This window comes from Pelophylax lessonae (genome assembly GCF_965119305.1).
Source record: "Pelophylax lessonae genome assembly, chromosome: 1".
In the NCBI taxonomy this organism is placed as follows: Eukaryota; Metazoa; Chordata; class Amphibia; order Anura; family Ranidae; genus Pelophylax; species Pelophylax lessonae.
In genome coordinates this window covers 303,352,020-303,374,102 of record NC_138768.1, presented here as the reverse complement: position 1 = coordinate 303,374,102, position 22,083 = coordinate 303,352,020, and the positions used below count along the sequence as shown (strand labels likewise).

At 41.1% G+C, this 22,083-nt stretch overlaps 1 protein-coding gene across 2 annotated transcripts in view; it reads left to right on the top strand.

The window, feature by feature from the left end:
* The window catches only part of TBX5 (T-box transcription factor 5), a 96,468-nt gene that overhangs the window by 10,622 nt on the left and 63,763 nt on the right, over window positions 1–22,083 (top strand). Inside the window, exons 2-3 of one of the 2 annotated variants that reach the window (XM_082244238.1) lie at window positions 1,330–1,449; window positions 17,247–17,394. In XM_082244238.1, coding sequence (XP_082100364.1) covers window positions 1,330–1,449; window positions 17,247–17,394 — 268 coding nt within the window. Of the gene's footprint in view, window positions 1–606; window positions 1,450–17,246; window positions 17,395–22,083 lie in introns of those variants that run through there. The other variant, XM_082244237.1, reaches the window with a different exon arrangement.

The following is a 22,083-nucleotide window of genomic DNA, read 5'->3' as shown; positions in this document are numbered from 1 at the left end:
GGATCACTGCTCATCTTGGTTTCATAAAAGAACACCTTTATATTTAATTAACACGGATGTGTAGGGACTGAAGAGTGTTATAACCCTCCATAGGCTATACAGTTGTATATTACAACAATTGTGGGTGAATCGATCACAGGTGCTAAACTTTACCTAGCAAATTTTTTGACCGGTAAAGTGGTTCCTACATATGTTTACCTTTGTAGTTTACTATTTGGCTGGAGTTTGCCTTTAAAGCAAGTTATGTGTAAACCAAGATTGCACCATTGTAAAGCTAAAAAAATCATAAAAAACATCTTTTTCTTAATTCATGACTAGTTTACGTCAGCTGAAATTCAGTTGCTTTAGCACCTTCTATTTACATCTCTGACAGTGTAGCGGAATGTTGCACAGAAGCTGTTAGGAGCTCTCATCCTCATCATCATTTTGCTATGCTGGATTCACCGACACTCAAGTGAAACAAAATAGAACCAGTTTGAATAATCTAATCAAATAGCACTCGAAAGTAATAGACTCTTGGATTAAAAAGATTTTGTCTATTCCAAATGAAGTAATTTTTATTTCAATATTTAATGAAAACTGAACTGTAAAAGAGACGGTTATTGGTATTCCTCAACAAAGCTTTAGCAATACAATCTTTACACTAACTAAAGCATGTGTGTGTATGTACCACTATTAAATCACACGTAACTTCAAATAACTCTTTGTTAAACTGAAAAAGTACAAATAAGTCCATTCCTAAACTGGCCAACTATGCTCGCACCCCAGAGAAACACAATATTGCCACAAAAGTGGTTATGGGAAAAGACCGGGGAGTATACGATGTTTGAACTGGAGTCAATATCTATAATTATTACAACCTCTAATAATAGTACGCACTCATACAAAAGCATAGTTTTAACATGCAGCACATTTATTCTAGATTATGTTTGTGAAGCCAAGTTACATAGACTTTCCTATCACCTGACTGACAGCTGTAGAGTTAGGCAATCACAAGTTTTTCAGCCAGTCGTAAATCATGTATTTTGTGTAATATAGAATGGTATGTCTATGTAAATACAGCAAACTGGATATCATTTTTACAGAGGGTGTCGCGTATTTGGCCAATTAATATGAAATTGTGAATGGGAGGTGACACCCTACATGAGTAAAGTTGTTTGGAGAAATTGAGTGGAAAGTATACTCAGAATGATACATATATTCCAGACTTGGTTCTCCACACTAATGAAAAAAGCCTTACAAGTGTTCAGCATTAACTGATTTAAGACTCAAAAGAAAGAAAAATCTTTCCAATTTCTGCCCAGTTCAAGTTCTCTTATTTTATTCCAGACGAATGTTTCCCAGTTACAAGGTGAAAGTCACTGGACTTAATCCAAAGACCAAGTACATCCTTCTTATGGATATTGTGCCAGCTGATGACCACAGATACAAGTTTGCTGATAACAAATGGTAGGTGCTTTTTATTCATATATTTGTTTGAAATGTTTTCACGGAGTCAAGTACATTGTGTATGGCTAATTGTTTTGATAGTGAACATGTACTGCATAGTGTCAGCCTTATGTATTCTATTTACCATGGCAAAATGGGGAGCACCATGTATGTCTAATCTCATGGTTTTCCTAATTTTGGTACACCAGAACTATCAATTGTGTTGGCTGTCATGGGAAGCACTTAGCTATTTCTTTGCAACTTGATCTTACTTTACCAAAGCCAAATCTGTGCACGATGAAATCTGATTGATAGTATGGGTTGCAGGCAGCATTTGCTTTGTGGAACAAGTTAGCTATAACTTTGCTGTGTTGAACAAACAGAACATTCTAATGGCAACACTTACAGAAACCTTTACCTTTCGTTATAAACACCTATTCACCTAGAATCACAATTCTCCAAAAATGACATTCACCCTACAAGTATAACTTATTTCTCAAAATTTCAAAGTTCTCTGCAGTAAATGGACCAGCTACAGGAAATTTGAAGAGTTTGTCCAATGCATGACATTTGGCGTGGTTCACATGACTGAAACATAAATGCTGAAGGAGTTAAAAAACTTTACAAAATAATCAACTGAATAATTACTTCAATTATCCAAACATGTGAAAATAAATTCCTGTCTACGTATTTCATCTGCATAAGATTGGATTATTGAAGTGAATGTTCCCACAATTTACCATGTGAAGATTCTTAACCTCTCCCACATCAACAAAGACCTTATTCTTTGTCTTTAGAAGATCCTCCATACTATTGTTGGGTGCAGTCATCCATAGGTAATGAATGTAAAGGAACTAAAATGTAACACCAGGTAAAAAAAAGACTAGGGTATTTCCCTAATTAGCAACAAGATTCATATAAAGGCAATGCAGAAAAAAAATATACATATCAAGATGCAAAAAAAAAAAAAAACTGGTAATGCATGCATAAGCTGCGTGAAATTTTAAGTAGCAACATAAAAACTGTCTGAAACACAATTTTCCTGCTACCAATTAAACAACTATGTTGCTTATAAAAAATTGCTTATAACCTGTATAGAAGAGATTAAAGGTTTACCTCTCTAGTTGCTCATGCAGGGAATTGCTGCACCATTTAAGAGAAATTTTCCTCTGAAGTCAATTTAGAAATTGACACTTCCGACACTCCTTGGTCTTGTAAACACTTGGAGGTTGGCCGGAAAAACACAATCATCACTGCAGAGAACACAGGAGTTTGACACTCCTGGAAGTGTCAGTTTCTGAATAGACTTCGGAGAAATATTTCTCTTTAATGGAGTAGCATTTGGCAGTGGGGCAGCAGTAGAATACAGTAAACCCTCCTCCATTGCGGGGGTTACGTTCAGGACCCAGCCGCGAAAAGTGAAAATCCGCCAAATAAAAAACCCTATTAAAATACACTGTAGGCATGTTTTTTTACTGTCACTGTACATTTAAAAGCATTTTAAGGTCTTTAAACACACTTTTAAAACAATAGAAACTCATTTAAACACATAAAAGATACAGAGAGACAGAGCAAGAGCTATGGAAAACCCCAAAATATTTAATTTTTAATGATTTATATAGTAAAATAACATTACAGAAAAAAAATGCAATATACCGGGACCGCAAAAACTGAACCGCGATGGAGCGGGGGTTTACTGTACTAACTCTCTTCTTTACAAGTATTATGTTGAGTTAGGATGTTGTTACGTAAGAGTTGCTTTACGCTTAACCCTTATCCAAAACATGAGATCAACCTTTAACACTTAATCCTCAACCCACTCCTTCAAAAGAAACCCAAACCCCAAATCTAAACCACACTTGCAAAGCTAGCTTAAAAAAAAGTGTCAGCCCAAAAACCCAGAATTTTCCCTGACTTCTTTAAATATACTTTAAGTGCTAAAAGATAACCGTTCCAAGCCAAAAATTACCAGTGCCAAGCTTGCGGCACTAAAAAACTTTATACAGCCTTTTATTTGGGAAACATTGTCCTACTTTTGCCTACGTTTAACAATCTGCTGTGGTTCATCAACCAACTTTTCATAACCAAGGTGTTTTTTACCGTAAACCATATCTCTTGACAGAGGACTATTCCTTAGCTTTGATAAGTGTGCTCCTAGATTGCAGCTCATGTGCACAACATGTCAATGTACCTCTCCACCTCCATATTGTATATCCTAATTAGTAACTGTTGCTTTGCCCTTAGACCTCTGCTATATAGTATCATACGTACATCATACGTACAGAAAATAAAACATACATCATTAAGTAATTTTAATGTATACTGTTCTCCATAAATACTGAAAGTAAGATAACCTAATTTAGTGAAATATTAAATAAAATATCTTCTGCTTCAGAAGACACTTTAAAATTCATACAGTTATGTGAAGGTTATTTATCTCTTCGGTTTATGTTCTGACTATAGCACCAGTCTGAATTCTTTGTTGGCTGACCCATGCTTTGTATTATTGGACATTAAAATCGCAGAACACTGATATAATTATAGTCAGAAATGTGTGTTTTACAATTTGCATCATCATGTTTATTTATAGTTTATGTCTAGTTTTATACTTTTCAGTAAAAAAGAATTACAATGCCATACAGCAAAGCCAGTTAAAATAATTGTCTTCTTCTGTCAGGGTTCTACCTACAATGGGACAAATAGGCTGGTCTCTTTGCAAAGGAATTTTCTCTAAGCCAAGTTAATGTAGTGAAAAATACCCAATTATATACAAGTCAAATAAAAACCACTTCTTACACTAGATTGAATTTTGGAGGTCAGCAGAACTTTCACCTTATTCACTAGGCTAGGGGACAATTCTATTGCAAAGTGAAAAGTCTATTTGCCTTTAACAAATCAAGCCCAATTTGTTCACCCGAGGTAATATTGTAACACTCAATGGGGCTGATTTATCAGAAACATAGAAAAAGAAATGAGAACCAAAACAGATTAGCTACATAAGAAAAAATGATTTACCTGTTCAATAGTTCCATATACTTAAAAGTAAACCTGAAGCGGCACAATTTAGTTCTGGTTTTCTTTTCTCCTGTTTTTTTTGCATTAGCCCAAATTAAGATGAAACATCAAGTTAAAAATTAATATTCGGCTCAAATACATGTCTCTTTCGAGGTTTTAAAAAATGTCCCTTTAAAAAAAAGGCTAAAAATTGTAAAGATCGGGTTCATCTTTCACAAACTTTTAAAAGTGTGCAACAAGACAACGGGGTTGATTTACTAAAACTGGAGAGTGCAAAATCTGGTGCAACTCTCCAAAGAAACCAAATTAGCTTCCAGTTTTTTTTTTGTCAAAGTTTAATTGAACAATCTGAAGTTAGAAGCTGATTGGCTACCATGCATAGCTGCACCAGATTTTGCACTCTAATTTTAGTAAATTAACCCCAGAGATTTCTTTTGCTTTGTGCATAATGTTTATTGTCTGTTGAATCTCCTTTATAAATATACAGAACATTGAAATAATGTACAGCTTGATTGTGTAAATTATGTTTGCTGCACAATAAGGACATTACAGCGGCGATGTTTAAGTACTCTGTTATACAAATTGTTTCTTCTAGCTATTGTGTGAGCAATAGTGGACCATTCAGACCAGGAGAATGAGAGCTACCACACATGGTCCAAAACACAACAGCAATAGGTGGCTCAGGGCTACAATTACTTCAAGAATGATGTGATTATCTTGGGTTCTTGCCATTCATACAGTTGCTCACATACACATCCAGGCGCTGCAAGGCCGTAAGACAGTAGCAGTGATTTTCAGTTACACATTAGCATGATCAGGAATCACCCATGTAATGAAGTTCTAATTCTTTACTCATAGCCATTGCATTTTGCAGGAACATTGGTTTATATGGTCTCAGACCAAACAAACACTATACACAATAGGGTCACATAATTACATAGTACAGTGGTGTCCGTTTTTGAAACTGAGATGAGGTGCGATCCTGATGATCGCAGCTCATCTTAGATCATTATCGGTTTATGAAACAGAAAATCTGTCACTGACAGAAAGAAACATTTTGAAGGTGAGATCTCAGCACCTCACTGGAGCTCTCTGCCAGAATTCACACTCCCAGATTCACCAGCCCAGAGATGGAGAATCAGGGAGAGAAGAGCCAATCCCTGGAAAACTGAGGAGGAAGAAGGAAAATTATTGACTTCTTTCTTCATCAATAAGACCCCCCAACTAAGTAAAAAAGCCCCCCTGCCTTTCACAAACCTCCCAAAACTAGTAAAGCAGGTGGGAAACACTTTATATATAGGCACTCTATAGAGCAGAGCGATCTACATCGCTTCATAAATAGGCACTCCGAGCAGAGCGATCTACATCGCTTCATAAACAGGCACTAAGAGGAGAGCGATCTACACCGCTTCATAAACAGGCACTAAGAGGAGAGCGATCTACACCGCTTCATAAACAGGCACTAAGAGGAGAGCGATCTACACCGATTCATAAACAGGCACTAAGAGGAGAGCAATCTACACCGCTTCATAAACAGGCACTAAGAGGAGAGCAATCTACACCGCTTCATAAACAGGCACTAAGAGGAGAGCAATCTACACCGCTTCATAAACAGGCACTCTGAGCAGAGCGATCTACATCGCTTCATAAATAGGCACTCAGAGCAGAGCGATCTACATCGCTTCATAAACAGGCACTCCGAGCAGAGCGATCTACATCGCTTCATAAACAGGCACTAAGAGGAGAGCGATCTACACAGCTTCATAAACAGGCACTAAGAGGAGAGCGATCTACACCGATTCATAAACAGGCACTAAGAGGAGAGCAATCTACACCGCTTCATAAACAGGCACTAAGAGGAGAGCAATCTACACCGCTTCATAAACAGGCACTCAGAGCAGAGCGATCTACATCGCTTCATAAATAGGCACTCCGAGCAGAGCGATCTACACCGCTTCATAAACAGGCACTAAGAGGAGAGCGATCTACACCGCTTCATAAACAGGCACTCAGAGGAGAGCGATCTACACCGCTTCATAAACAGGCACTAAGAGGAGAGTGATCTACACCGCTTCATAAACAGGCACTAAGAGGAGAGCGATCTACACCGCTTCATAAACAGTCACTAAGAGCAGAGTGATCTACACCGCTTCATAAACAGGCACTCAGAGGAGAGCGATCTACACCGCTTCATAAACAGGCACTAAGAGGAGAGCGATCTACACCGCTTCATAAACAGGCACTAAGAGGAGAGCGATCTACACCGCTTCATAAACAGGCACTAAGAGGAGAGCAATCTACACCGCTTCATAAACAGGCACTAAGAGGAGAGCGATCTACACCGCTTCATAAACAGGCACTAAGAGGAGAGCGATCTACACCGCTTCATAAGCAGGCACTCAGAGGAGAGCGATCTACACCGCTTCATAAGCAGGCACTCAGAGGAGAGCGATCTATACCGCTTCATAAACAGGCACTAAGAGGAGAGCGATCTACACCGCTTCATAAACAGGCACTAAGAGGAGAGCGATCTACACCGCTTCATAAACAGGCACTAAGAGGAGAGCAATCTACACCGCTTCATAAACAGGCACTAAGAGGAGAGTGATCTACACCGCTTCATAAACAGGCACTAAGAGGAGAGCGATCTACACCGCTTCATAAACAGGCACTAAGAGGAGAGCAATCTACACCGCTTCATAAACAGGCACTAAGAGGAGAGCGATCTACACCGCTTCATAAACAGGCACTAAGAGGAGAGCGATCTACACCGCTTCATAAACAGGCACTAAGAGGAGAGCAATCTACACCGCTTCATAAACAGGCACTAAGAGGAGAGCGATCTACACCGCTTCATAAACAGGCACTAAGAGGAGAGCGATCTACACCGCTTCATAAACAGGCACTCAGAGGAGAGCGATCTATACCGCTTCATAAACAGGCACTAAGAGGAGAGCGATCTACACCGCTTCATAAACAGGCACTAAGAGGAGAGCGATCTACACCGCTTCATAAACAGGCACTAAGAGGAGAGCGATCTACACCGCTTCATAAACAGGCACTAAGAGGAGAGCAATCTACACCGCTTCATAAACAGGCACTAAGAGGAGAGCGATCTACACCGCTTCATAAACAGGCACTAAGAGGAGAGCGATCTACACCGCTTCATAAACAGGCACTAAGAGGAGAGCGATCTACACCGCTTCATAAACAGGCACTAAGAGGAGAGCGATCTACACCGCTTCATAAGCAGGCACTCAGAGGAGAGCGATCTACACCGCTTCATAAGCAGGCACTCAGAGGAGAGCGATCTATACCGCTTCATAAACAGGCACTAAGAGGAGAGCGATCTACACCGCTTCATAAACAGGCACTAAGAGGAGAGCGATCTACACCGCTTCATAAACAGGCACTAAGAGGAGAGCAATCTACACCGCTTCATAAACAGGCACTAAGAGGAGAGTGATCTACACCGCTTCATAAACAGGCACTAAGAGGAGAGCGATCTACACCGCTTCATAAACAGGCACTAAGAGGAGAGCAATCTACACCGCTTCATAAACAGGCACTAAGAGGAGAGCGATCTACACCGCTTCATAAACAGGCACTAAGAGGAGAGCGATCTACACCGCTTCATAAACAGGCACTAAGAGGAGAGCAATCTACACCGCTTCATAAACAGGCACTAAGAGGAGAGCGATCTACACCGCTTCATAAACAGGCACTAAGAGGAGAGCGATCTACACCGCTTCATAAACAGGCACTCAGAGGAGAGCGATCTATACCGCTTCATAAACAGGCACTAAGAGGAGAGCGATCTACACCGCTTCATAAACAGGCACTAAGAGGAGAGCGATCTACACCGCTTCATAAACAGGCACTAAGAGGAGAGCGATCTACACCACTTCATAAACAGGCACTAAGAGGAGAGTGATCTACACCGCTTCATAAAGAGGCACTCAGAGGAGAGCGATCTACACCGCTTCATAAACAGGCACTAAGAGGAGAGTGATCTACACCGCTTCATAAACAGGCACTAAGAGCAGAGTGATCTACACCGCTTCATAAACAGGCACTAAGAGGAGAGCGATCTACACCGCTTAATAAACAGGCACTAAGAGGAGAGCGATCTACACCGCTTAATAAACAGGCACTAAGAGGAGAGCGATCTACACCGCTTAATAAACAGGCACTAAGAGGAGAGTGATCTACACCGCTTGATAAACAGGCACTAAGAGGAAAGCGATCTCCTCTGAGAAAGCCAGAGAACTCTGGCAAAAAATAAACAAATAGTAAACCTACACATACAGAATCCAATACACACAGTTGATCCAGAGGTAGGCAAAAAAACCCTATAAAGCATGATCCCATTTACCCCAGTATAGAGACTTTTCACTTCACACAAAACAAATGTTTACTGCACCTATCAAATATGGATAAGGTTTGTTCACTTTATTCAACCACTCACAAGCCAGCAAATATGCTTTTTTTTTTTTTTCTTGTTTATTATTTACTTTGTTACACATCCTAAACTCTCTTAGTAAATCAACACCAATACATACTGAGAGTTTCAAAAACATAAGGCAAAATGATGGGTAAAATTATTGTTTAAAAAGCATAATTTTTCTCTGCTTTACTGGCAAGATAGAAATAGGTCCCATGTATTAGGCATGTAAATGGGGCTTTGTTTTTGCATTATGTCTCCTCTCCACCCTAAGAAGTATGTATTTCTCCTGGTAATGTACTATTTCAAAAGACAGAAATGTTAACTAGTAACATATTATTGTACCAGCTTCCTTGATGTTAGCTGCTTAATGTTTTGGGTCTCATAATGAAAAATGCTGAAAAAAAAAAACATGTTAGAAAGGGCATCCAAGTTCCACCTATCAGCATTGTTCTTACCCAAAGCCCACCAGTTTTAGGGGAAAACATAAAGGGATTCTAAGTTCTCAGTTTGTTACCTTAATGCATTCTATGTATTAAGGTGAAAAACTTTCTTTGTTGCACCCCCCCCCCCAGACCCCCCCTTTTTCTTACTTGAGCCCATTCATTCCAGCACCATGCATGAGCCCAGAGGCTTTAGCCGCTGGCTCTCATCCCATCGAACAGATTGATAGCAGCAGTAGCCATTGGCTACCACTGCTGTCAATCAAATCCAGTGACACGGGAGCGAGGGGGTGTGGCCGAGTCCCGCTGACTGTGCCAATGGATGCAGCAGCAGAACTCTGGAACGGGCCGCAGGGGTGCCCCCATGGAAAGCAGCTTTCTGTGGGGGCACCAAATGAAGAGGAGGAGCCAGTAGCACTACTAGGGCACCCCAGAAGAGGAGGCACGGTGTTGCTCTGTGCAAAACCCTTGCACAGAGCAGATAAGTATAACATGTTTGTTATTTTTATTTTAACAAAACAAACCTTTACAACCCCTTTAATTACAGACGAAGGAAAGTGCAGGAAGTGTTGCTTCGTTTTTGCAGATTGATAATATATTCAGTGATGTTACCAAAACAACAAAGACAGCACAGTGAATTCATAATGTGTTTTTTAACAACATAATTCATTTGGGGTTGATATACTAATTTATTGTGATATGCTCCCTTAGTATAGCCTCATTTGCTCACTTTAGGTACCCAATCACATGTAGGGGAAAAAAAAAAACAGTATTTAGTCTTGACTACTTGAAATGAACGCAACTTGATTTTACTCTTTTCATTTGGTGAATATTTACCTTTCTCGTCTACATTCTTCACCTTTTTTGTAAACGCTATTATGTTTAGGTCTAAACTTTTTTTTACCTTATTTGCATTGCTGTTGTGCTTTATTTTTAAAAAATAACAAACATTTTACTTACTTGATATGTTCAATGGTTTTGCACAGATCCTCCTCTTCTCAGGTCCCCCGTTAGTGCTCCTGGCCCCTCCCCCCTGCTGGATGCCCCCACAGCAAGCCCCTCGCTATGGGGGCACTCCTGCATGCTCAGTCCCAAGCTAGCTCTGTGTGTTCATAGACATACAGAGTGCAGCTCAGCCACACCTCTGCTTTCTCACTGGCTGATTGACAGAAGCAAGAGCCAATGACTTCAATGGCTGTGTCTGAGTCACTGAGGAGAGATAGAGCTGACAGCGCTTCTGCTCTCATGCACATCACTGGATTGAGATCAGGCTCAGATAAGTATTTGGGGGGGGGGGGGGCTGGAGGGGGAGCTGAATGCAGAAGATTTTTTACTTTACTGTTGTTTGAGCTTATAGTAAGATTATCAAAATTCAAAAAAGATATCATTATACCTGGCTTTATTAAAAATGATCAGCCTGAGTGCTTATCTACAAACAGTTATGGCTCCAGGCCAGTCCACTCTTGCCTGCACATCTGGCTTGTTACCTTAAAGTCCACAACACTCTAAAAAAATCAACACTTTCTATTGCAAAAATCTTGTATTGAGGCTTAGTGAAATATATTGGAAATGGTGAACACTATGCCTCTTAACACTCTGGTTCGTTGCATGCTGGTTAACATGTAATCATGGAGTAAGCTCTAGTGAAATCTTCTATCAGTATACAGCACTAACCACACCTTCAAGGCAGAACAACCACCACCTGCTACTGATTAGGAGACCACTATCGATCAGTTAAGACATACCAAGTGTAACCTAAATAAACCTGCTTCCACAGGAAACATATTTGCTTTTCGAAAATGCTATCACATACTTTTATGCCCACTTATAAAAAAAAGTTAGATGCAATGTTCGAAAAAGTTTCTGATCTTCAATAAAAGTTTTAAAGAGCATCTTATAATTGGTCCTTTCTTGAATATTGTGGCCTGATACTGAACAGACTAGATTATGCACGAGATATTAAGGTTCACCATAGAGCCCTGTTGCTGTTTTTAATGCTTATGGGCTACATGTGCAAATATTTTTTACCTTTGAAATAAATCAAATATATTTCCTTTTATTTTGGTCTGACATATTGACATGATGAACTGAGAATGATAACTGTAATAAGCCTAGTGTAAAATCCTCAAAGAGAACAGTTTAGTGCTAAATACTCCTAGATAGCAAGGTGTCTTTGGATTTGGAGACTCATCAAAGTTTAGTTACATTTGCATGGCGCAGAATGTAATGACATCTTACGGGAGTAGGATTTAGAGGTACCGCTTGAAAGACTTTGTAATGCTCAAGCTAGTTTTACTGTATATCACATCTTGTTCTATTTAGGAATGGGCGTTCCTAACACAAGCCACAATTTTAAATATGTTTTTGGCTTAGGGGCAGAGGAACACATTCTGTATAAACTTTTGACTGTGAAATGCTTCTGTTTGTAATTGTTCTCTCCAACCAGTAAGTTCTGGCCTAAAAATTAACTTTCTTTGAGCTACGCTTAACTTAACAAGACAAATAATGCCAACAAGTGCAAATAAGTAAATGTATCAAACCTATGAGATCTAACTTGAGCAATACTCCTGTCAATTCCTAAGTCAGGTATCATGCTGTAATGGATGTTTCCTCTATTTTGCACTTATATGTAATATTTATTTTCTATGAGCAATATTCTACAAAGGAAGTCGTGTTTTAGGCCCTGTTCACACCTGAGCGTATTTCAACTCCTAAAACTCTCAGCTCTGAAGTCTCAAAACGCCCAACAAGCAAAATCCCATTCATTTCGATGGCCCTTGTTCCCATCTGAGCGTTTTGTCTCCTGAAGCAAAACGCCTGAAGCTCAAAAAAGTAGATGAGCTTCTTTTTTGGCAGATTATAAGCGTTTTTGTTAGATGTCAATGCCTGCCTCCAAACACCTACAAAAAGCACCTGAAAAAAGACCGAAAAAACGCCTGTAAAAAGCCCCAAAAAAACACCTGAAAAAAGCCCCAAAAAAACACCTGAAAACGATACGTTCAGGTGTGAATGGAGCCTAAGGCTCCATTCACACTAGTGCGACTTGTCAGACGACTTGGTCGCCTGACAAGTCGCGGTCGGTCGCCTGCCATTGATTAGCACAGGACCCGTTCTAATAGGAGCGACACAAGTCGCTCCGACTTAGAAAAAGGGTCCTGTACTACTTTGGGGCGACCTGGAGGCGACTTGCATTGACTTCAATTACATAAGGTCCGTGCATGTCGCGCCGAGGTCGCGGTGCACGCTGTGCACCCAGAAAGTCGTGTCGCCCCTGTCTGAATGGGCTCTTAAGGTCAAAGTGCTAGTGTCTCACAAAGTAAAACACCTGTAGGTGCAGCAGCATGCTAGTACCAGGGCAGAGATTTACTTGGGTTGATTTACTAAAGATAAATAAGCTGTTCACTTTGCAAGGGAATGTTTACTTAGGAAGGGAATTTTCCTAAAGCTTAGAGAATGAGATGAAGCTCTGCTGACTGCTATCATCCAATCTTGTGCAAGTAGAAATAGTCTTTTTATTTCCCTTGCATGTGATTGGAATTTTCACACCATTCACTAAGTTAAGGGAAATTCCCTTGCAACGTGAACAGCCTATTAGCATTTAGTAAATCAATCCCACTGAATAGGTTTAGATTATTATTATTATTATTATTATTATAATACAGGATTTATATAGCGCCGACAGTTTGCGCAGCGCTTTACGATATGAGGGAAGACAATACAGTTACAATACAATTCAATACAGGAAGATTTAGAGGGCCCTGCTCGTTAGAGCTTACAATCTAGAATGCAGTATGTAATACATGAATCGGGGAATGGACACTTATACCAAAACCTAGTGACACAGCTGCTTTGTGATAGTCCCTTTTAGTACTAGTATGTCAGTACCGGTGCTATAGAATGTTTTATCTGTTAGCAGATTCTGCAATGCTCAATGCAGTATACGTAAATGCGTTTCTAACCTATTAAATGTTATCCTGCAAAAATAACAGGCAATGCTATATACAGGGTATCTAGATTGTCTCCTAAAGGCGTGAATCTTTCACAGAACACCATGTTGTAGATCAGAAGTAATTTAAAATCAATTATACTTATTCACGCTGTTGTAGATGATCAACAAGCAGAGGAAAAATAGTAGCTGTAAATCTGGACACTCTAAGAAAGTTGCACAGATTATGGAGATATCTACACTGATCTAGTTTGGGCACGGCAACTATATATTTACTAAATGGATGTATGCCGAGCTAATTTTAATTATTGTAGGTTTTTTTATAGCACTGACAACTTATGCAGCACTTTACATATTGTACATTCACATCAGTCCCGGCCCTCAATCAGCTTACACTTTATGGTCATTGGATCATGTCTATGGAGTGTGGGAGGAAACCAGAGTACCAGGATTAAATACAAACAAGTGATTGTTATCTAATCTGTGAATTTCCAAAATCTCCTTCTTGATAAGGTACCTTTTTATTAAAGAGGTTGTAAACCTCAAATTTTTTTTTTGGCATCCGGCCATCTGATTGGCTGGAGCCGCGATGATGTCACTCCCGCGCAATCGCGTGGGAGCCGACGGTCACTGCACAGGACTCTAAAGGAATGGCCGTTCCTTCAGAGCGCATGTGCCAGTGATGTCACTGGCTGCATGCAAAGTAAATATCTCCTAAACGGTACATGTTTAGGAGATATTTGCAGTACCTATAGGTAAGCATTAATATAGGCTTACCTATAGGTACAAGTTGCAGAGGAGGGTTTACTTCCTCTTTTAGTCTGAAATTAGTGTGTTTCCATGCATTGTAGTTTTATATATAAACAAACAAAAAAAAATATCATTGATCTCAAATCCAACATTCTGGTTAAAGGTACTTACCTGTTTTCTCATAAATACTTAATAGACTGTACCCACGCTTCCATTTCTGCAACAGTTCGGTAGAATATTGTTTACTGATAAATGAAAGAACTACATGGAAAAAGCATTCTCCACAAATATTTGTGAGGCTCTCAAAAGCCTAAACAGACACTAAATTGAGATGTACATGGATAACTGGAAGAGTAAAATTGTTATTATTTCTTTTTTAATGGATAAACGAGCAGACTGTTCTAATGGCATGCAACAGCTAATAAACAGGGGTATAGGGCTTGCTTTGTTAAATAGTATAAAAGTCGTTTATTGAGTTCTGACAACTGATGCTGACAGGCTCATATTATACCATTCAGGTGGGATCCATCATATTTGTTAATTATAATGGGTTTTGTGGTTGTGTTTGTTTTATTCTATGCGGGTATTTCATTTGTAGGGTGTAGGTTGCTACTAGTCCTTGTCTGATGATGTCACAGGTTGCAATCTGCTCAGGTTAACCCAATCATCGGAATCTTATGTAAGCCTTACCATGTTAAAGAGACCCCATCATCAACTTTAAAAGAAATTCTGATAAAGTATTTTAAATATTTACTTGCAGATTTTTTTCTTTTCATATACACTTTCTTTTTATTGCAATGTGCCTCTACATTTAATAGAGAATTCAACCATACTGTTCCCCAAGCATAGCCAGAGCTTTTCCTCCCTCCTGTGATTTCCTAGTCCTCTCCTTTTCTGAGGATGTGTTACCATCTGTGGTGGCCCAGCTCCTTCACCCCTACTTTAACGTTTATGTAGCTGTGGGGGAGGACCAAAGGAAATATTATAACAATCATTTGAGTTACTGAATCTGCTTGGGCTGCTGATATCACATCCAAAATGGCAACAAGAGTCTTAGGGCCTTTGAAAGTCTACATAAGAGGATTTTTTACAGGTAAAGAACATGCATAAACACAGTATATGCACATATCATCTTATGGAAAGACTATTGTCTAAATGAACAGTCAGGCAACGGCGTCACTTTAATGAAAATCCCAAACATAATTTTCAATCTTCTTTTAAATTTGCAGCTTTCGTTTTCGTTAAAATAATATCCAGCAAATCTGTTAGGATACTTGTTATTATATGTTCTGTACATTTCTCCCATTTATGCTCAGGAATTATCACCATGTGACATGCCCTTCAAGTAGACACTATAAGCAGATATGCCACTACTCATTGCCCAGGCCTGCTCCACCATCGCCATTATCAGGAATTCTGTTCTGAGCAATGACATGTACAGTAACTACCACTGAATGACAAACATATAGACAGAATGTAGCTGTAAAAAAAAGAGCATCTAAAAAAATAAAAAACATGCAATTTTTTAATGATACGCAGTGGGGTTGATTAACTAAAATTGGAGACTGCTGTCCTACAGGCAGGTACATAGCTTGTGGCTTCTGCAGGCTGTCCCCCAGGGCTGGTTTCTGCTGGTGGGTACTTCTGGCTGGTACTGCTGGCTGGTACTGCTGGTGGGTACTGCTGGCTGGTGGGTTTTGCAGGTGGGTACTGCTGGTGGGTACTGATGGCTGGTACTGCTAGGGGATACTGCTGGCTGGTACTACTGGTGGGTACTGCTGGCTGGTACTACTGCTGGTGGGTACTGCTGGCTGGTACTGCTGGCAGGTACTGCTGGCTGGTACTTCTGGTGGGTACTGCTGGCTGGTCCTACTGGCTGGTACTGCTGGTGGGTACTGCTGGCGGGTACTGCTGGTAAGTACTGCTGGTGGGTACTGCTGGTGGGTACTGCTAGCTGGCACTGCTGGCTGGTACTGCTGGTGAGTACTACTGGCTGGTACTGCTGATGGATACTGCTGGTGGGTAAAGCTGGCTGGTACTGCTGGCTAGTACTGTTGGTGGGTACTGCTGGCTGGTACTTCTGGTGGGTACTGCTGGCTGGTTCTATTGGCTGGTACTGCTGGCTGGTACTGCTGGCTGGTACTGTTAGTGGGTACAGCTGGCTAGTACTGCTGGTGGGTACTGCTGGCTCGTACTGCTGGCTGCCTGGTACTGCTGGTGGGTACTGATGGCTGGTACTGCTAGTGGGTACTGCTAGTGAGTAATGCTGGCTGGGACAGCTGGCTCCTCTGGGGCACCAATGGAGTTGACTGGAGCGGCGCTAGAGGAAGCATGCGGCTGCAGTAGAGAGCAGAGCTGATGCTTCCTGTATCACTCTTGTCACAGGCTCCTGTCTCCTGTCACAGACGGAGTACATTTGGTATCACTCCTCCTGTGACAGGAGCCAGAACTATACAGGAAGCATTGGCTCCGCTTCCTCTAGTGCCCGCTCTGTTTGCCACAATAATGCTTAAGGATGGTGAGTCGGGATCCCACAATCTGGGCTTACCAACCTGCCATCCCAGAGGCAGGAGGTGGGATCCTGTTGGGGGAGGCACAGCATAATGTTGGGGGGCCAGAGCCCCCTCTGCCCCCCCCCCCCCGTGACACCACTGTTTCGGTCTGATCTATATAGTTGTATATAATTTGTACTATTTATCTATCAAAAAAGTGTTTCCCAGTGCTACATCTATTATCCTATTTTTAAATTGCTGCATTTGTAATTTGTAAAGACCAATATAAAGGAATAGTAGTGGTAAAAAAAAGTACTTATGAGTTTAACAAATGTGTAATTCTCCTTTAAGGAGGGTGTGACAGGGAGTGTGTTCTATGCCTACATACATTTGCTAAAAGGTGTCCCTCATTTCCATCTCAGAAGGTTGGGAGTAGTTGTCACCAAGGCAGGAAGGCACAGCCTGAAATAAAAACATGGTCAGGAGATCTAACCTTTTACTACTTTGGTTTTTGTCTTTGTTCCTGTTTGAGAGGATCTAACCCTTTGTTGCTCTATTAAAAGCAAATAAAAAAGATTTAGATAGAATTGGTTTTAAGGAATTAAGAATTTAGCATTTTCCACACTTCTCCTATAGACTGTCTGCTTATCAAAAGTTCCTTGTTTAACTTGGATGGAGAAAAACAAATCATATTTCATTGGATTTCATGCTTTCTTTTCATACCATAGGTCAGTAACTGGTAAGGCTGAGCCGGCCATGCCAGGGCGCTTGTATGTTCACCCAGACTCTCCTGCCACTGGTGCACATTGGATGAGACAACTGGTTTCTTTCCAGAAGTTAAAGCTCACTAACAACCACTTGGATCCTTTTGGGCATGTAAGTACCTCCACTGCGTGAAAGGTTGATGTAAGCAGAAAAATATTGTGAAATATAGAAAATCCCTTATTAAACACATACTTGGATATGAGCGGAGTTTCTGTAACATGACACCAGTACTGGGGCAAGGTCTTTAAAGTTGGCCATACAGGAATCATGATCATACACCCGATTCCTGAAGAACTGGACAAAACTCAAAGTGTGGATGGCCCAAGTAGGACAGAAAAAGGTCAGTTGAACAGTGATTGAATCCAAACAGATGCATCCACTGTTTGGGTATTCTGACAGCTGCAGGTGCTGGCTGCCGAAAACCAATAGTTAGATAGGAGTTTTCTCCATTTATGCTCTTTAGTCCTTGAAGGGCTGAACAAGAGACATCTTACAGTGTATGGCCATATTTAGGACCCAGAGCTAAAGTGCCAAAGTACAAAATGAGCTGTGAACTACATTGGCAGCATAGGTTGCCGGTCCTGACTCTTTTAGTGCCCACCTACTGCTGAAGTGGGAAAGGCAGCTGCCTATTTTGCCTATTTTGCAGTCCAGCCCTGAACATCACAGTATTTTCTTGTTGTCTACTCCTGTATTCTGTAGTCATCACCCCTTGTTTCTTCTTAATTGCCAGTCATATGCCCTCCTAACCTTTTTCCCTCTTGACTGCTTAAAACCTCCCTTATGCCTGCTACAGTACCTCCCATATGCCTAATCATATGTCATTTTTTCCACCATCCACATACAGCATGGATAGTTTTAAGGATGGAGAGCTTGAATATTGTTGCATTTACTATAGCAAATGTACAAGGCATTTTTAGGGCATGTGTACAAGGGCACGTTGCCATGCACCTGTGACATGTTTTTGATGGAATCATTTAGCACAGGCTGTAAAACCTAAAGTTCTATACAGTGTACAATTATATCCTGCAAGAAGTACATATGGTATGCAGCTCAGTACAAGTAGATCTTGCCTTGTCCATAAGTGTAAAATAAAAAAGAATCAGCACTACCACAGTAGCAAGAACTCCAATAATGCAAACAATTTATGGTTTGACACCAGGGAATAAGTAATGGTTAATGTATTAGTCATTTTTCAAATGATATTCCAAAAAATATTACATCCCATCATAACAAGAATGCCCAAAACATACAAGCATCAATAAAAAAAATGAACAAATAATCGAATCCTTATGGACTGACCCCCAGATTCCCCTTCCTGGATCCAGGTTCAAAAAAGGCAATGCCCTGTTAGCACTCCAATCTAGTCTAGAATCCTAAAAGCTGTCAATGGCATATTATTAAACCAAAAGTGCAGCAAAAATATTTATAAAATATAAATATATTAAAATAACAAGTTTTTTAACATTCTCTAAAGAACTCCAAAAATTTGGCTGTGATGCAAATAAACCTATAAATAGTGAGAATAAAATAATACACTGAAAGTAGAAAGTAGTGAATGCTGTGCATAAATGATATTCACCTCCTTTTCTGGGGAGTATCACCAGAAGTGTAACTATAGATTATGGATCCCTATAGCAAAATTGTGATGAGGCCCCTGTTACCTCTTTCCATGGTGCTTGATAGCATCAACTGTGATATTATGGTCATTAACACAAAGGGGAGATTTACTGGTGCACACAAAATCTGGTGCAAAGCTAACCAATCAGCTTCTAGGTTTTATTGGCAAAGCTTAAAGTGTTTGTAAACCCTAAAACGAAAAACAAAATGGATCCTGTTCCTTTAAAGCATGTTATAAAGCACAGTGCTTGTGCTATGCAATTTGGCCCTTTCTATCCCACAAAATACCTGGCTGATCCTGCCTGGTGCTGCCCTCCCCCCTGTAAATTGACCACGGTTTATCATGGCTGCTGAGCCCTGACACCGTGGTCAGTTTACGTGCCTCCGTCATCCATACCTTTCCCTCCTCCCTCCCTGCCTGTCAGCTCCAAACGCTCCCCAACCCTCCCCTCCCCTCCTGCTGGGAAAATAACTGAGTGTTTGTGCTACAATCACCTCCATTATAGTAACTGATGTGCCCCACTGTATGTTTTTTTGAAAAAAATAAGCCGCTATATACCTTATTTTATAGCGCCGCTCAGCGCTCACGTGACCGGCAGCCTCCATGCGATTTCCCTGCAGCCACATTTTAAAAAAGGTGCAAGCACCTTTTTTTTGTTGCCGGGAAACGTGGGCCGCAAACCCACACATGTGTGAACCAGGGGTCAACTATCATTTTCCAGCTAACTATTCTGTTCTTAGTAGCTCCCTGATCATTTTTAGCATTATAGAATTTAGGGCTCTAGTGCAAATTCAAAGCCTTTCCACCACCACCAAAGCAAGCAAGTGCTGAAAGAGGTGGTACAGCAGTCAGTAAAAAACAATAACCATCACCATATTTTATAGTATTACATAATTGTTAGTGTTTGTGTAACAATTACCCTATAGCCCTAATTCAAATACATAAAACTCTGGCATTTTCTGCAGAATTACAAACCTGAGTTATAAAAGTTATCAGGTTTAAGCTGTGAAGACACTCTGCGGTTATTACAGCCCCAGTGTAGTGCTCACCCACACAGGACCTGCTGCATAGATGCCCAGGGTTCTTTTCCCAGTAATTGCCCCGCAGCCAGGGACACAGTCACTCCTTTGGCTCAATGAACAGTCTAGGGGTGTGATTTTGTGATGCTTTATTACATAGCTTGAAGTTGGATAGGATCAGGGTAACTGTGGGATACTCCAGTAACTTTTAGTAGCAAACTTGAATGCACTAAACTTCCTCTTAGTAAGTGAGCAAGTGTCCTTACTGCAGAAAATATTGTACCAAGCTATTCGGGAACACTTTAGCAGTGAAAGTAGAATTGACTTTGTTGCAAGCAGGGCTTTTTTTCTCAGAGAAAAGGTGCAGGAACTCCCCTTTCTAAGTTACTTTGTGTCTCCGCCCCCTACCCACCTTCGAGCACTAACCCTTGGTTCCACCCCTACCCACCTCTGAGCCCCGACACTTGGATACACCCCCTACCCAGCTTCCAGTACAGCCCCTTTTAGAGAATAGAGAGCCAAGTATAATTTTGTAGTGGAATGTATGGAATTTGGATATGATAACAAGAAAAGCAATATAATTGATCCCCCACAGCCAGCAGCAACATACCCCCCCCAGAAGCAATAGACCCCCAGCAGCAGCAAAAGATCTCCCAGCAGCCAGCATCAATAGACTCTCTAGCAGCCAGCAACAGTAGACCCCATCCCCAAACAGTAGATCCCTTCCAGCAACAATTAACCCACAGTATCAAAAGATCCTCCACCAGCAACAATAGATTGCCATCCAAAAATAGATCCCCTCCAGCATCAATAGATCCAGCATCAGTAGACCCTCTAGCACCCCTTGCCATGGCATACATTCAGCGCTAGAGGTGCTTCCCCCGCGTTCCCGCCGAAAAAAAAGCCCTGGTTGCAAGAGATTTACCAGAGTAATAATGTGAGCAAAGAGTGCTTGCTTGCAGCAAATAGTGGATTGAGCTTTTCAGGACATCAGACATAATGCCCCTTTGGACAACATTTATTTTAGCACCAGAGGGAGGAGAGTAGCACACAGTCTCAAGGATCACTTACACCAGCCTGTACTCATTATGTCCTTAAATAATTGCTTGCCTCCTTCAAATATCTTCCAGACACTTTTCCAGTGATACTGGACTAGATCCCCACACAAAAAAACCTGCAGTCAGCGTCAGCAAACTTACAGGAGAATAGGCCCCCAGCTAGCCCCAGTGAACCACAAACACATGGCAGGCTTGCCTAGGGGGCAAACAGGCCCCCCCCCCAAGATTATGATTTTCCCCTTAGGGACAAGACTTCATTTTTCCAGGTCTCAGAGAATTTATACACAATCTCAGCTACCATCTAGGCACCTCTCCTCAGGGATTGGCCAGGGCAGCTAAAAAAAATATTCAGCAGCTAATTTGCTGTCGTGTACCTTCCAGAACATTTCCAGACAGACAGGGGGAAGCAGTAAACTCTGCAGCCAGTGAAACTCAGAACTGAATAATATAACACAGCTACACTGATTGCAATGAGCCCAGAACTAAATTTACCTATGCTAGGAACTATCTAGGAGGATGCTACACTAGGAAGACTATATGTACCTGGTCTGAGGCCAATTTGATGAGAGGGCTTCCCTTGCAGCTAGTACCAAGCACCCCTGAGAGTGAGAACGGGGAGTGCTAGGCTCAAAGAAGCATGGGTGCCATTTAGATAGATCTGCTGGAAGCTGCTTGCAGCACAGCGGAACTGAATAGCTGTCAGAACAGATGGCAGGACCTCCGTAACCCCCAGTGTATAGCAGAACCAGGACAGCAACCACAGGCAAGTTGGCACCTGAGAAAGAAGCAGGAACAGGCTAGCAGGGCCAGATTAAAGAGGCGTACTCAGGAAGGGAGCTGAAGTCATACACATAAAGGCAAGCCAGGGAGTAGGCAGAAGCATGGTCAAAAACAGAGCCAAGGCCATAAACAGAGACCAGTAGAGCAAGCAGAAGGGTGGTCAAGAGCAAACCAGGGTCATGCACAGTAGAGCAAGAGAAGCAGGGTCCTTAGAATAATAAAATAAATGACAATGTTGTCAACAACCACACATCATTCATTCCTCTTCTTACCTAGATCTTAGACTTTTTCATTCTGTGTTGTTTCATGTTAAAGTGGTTGT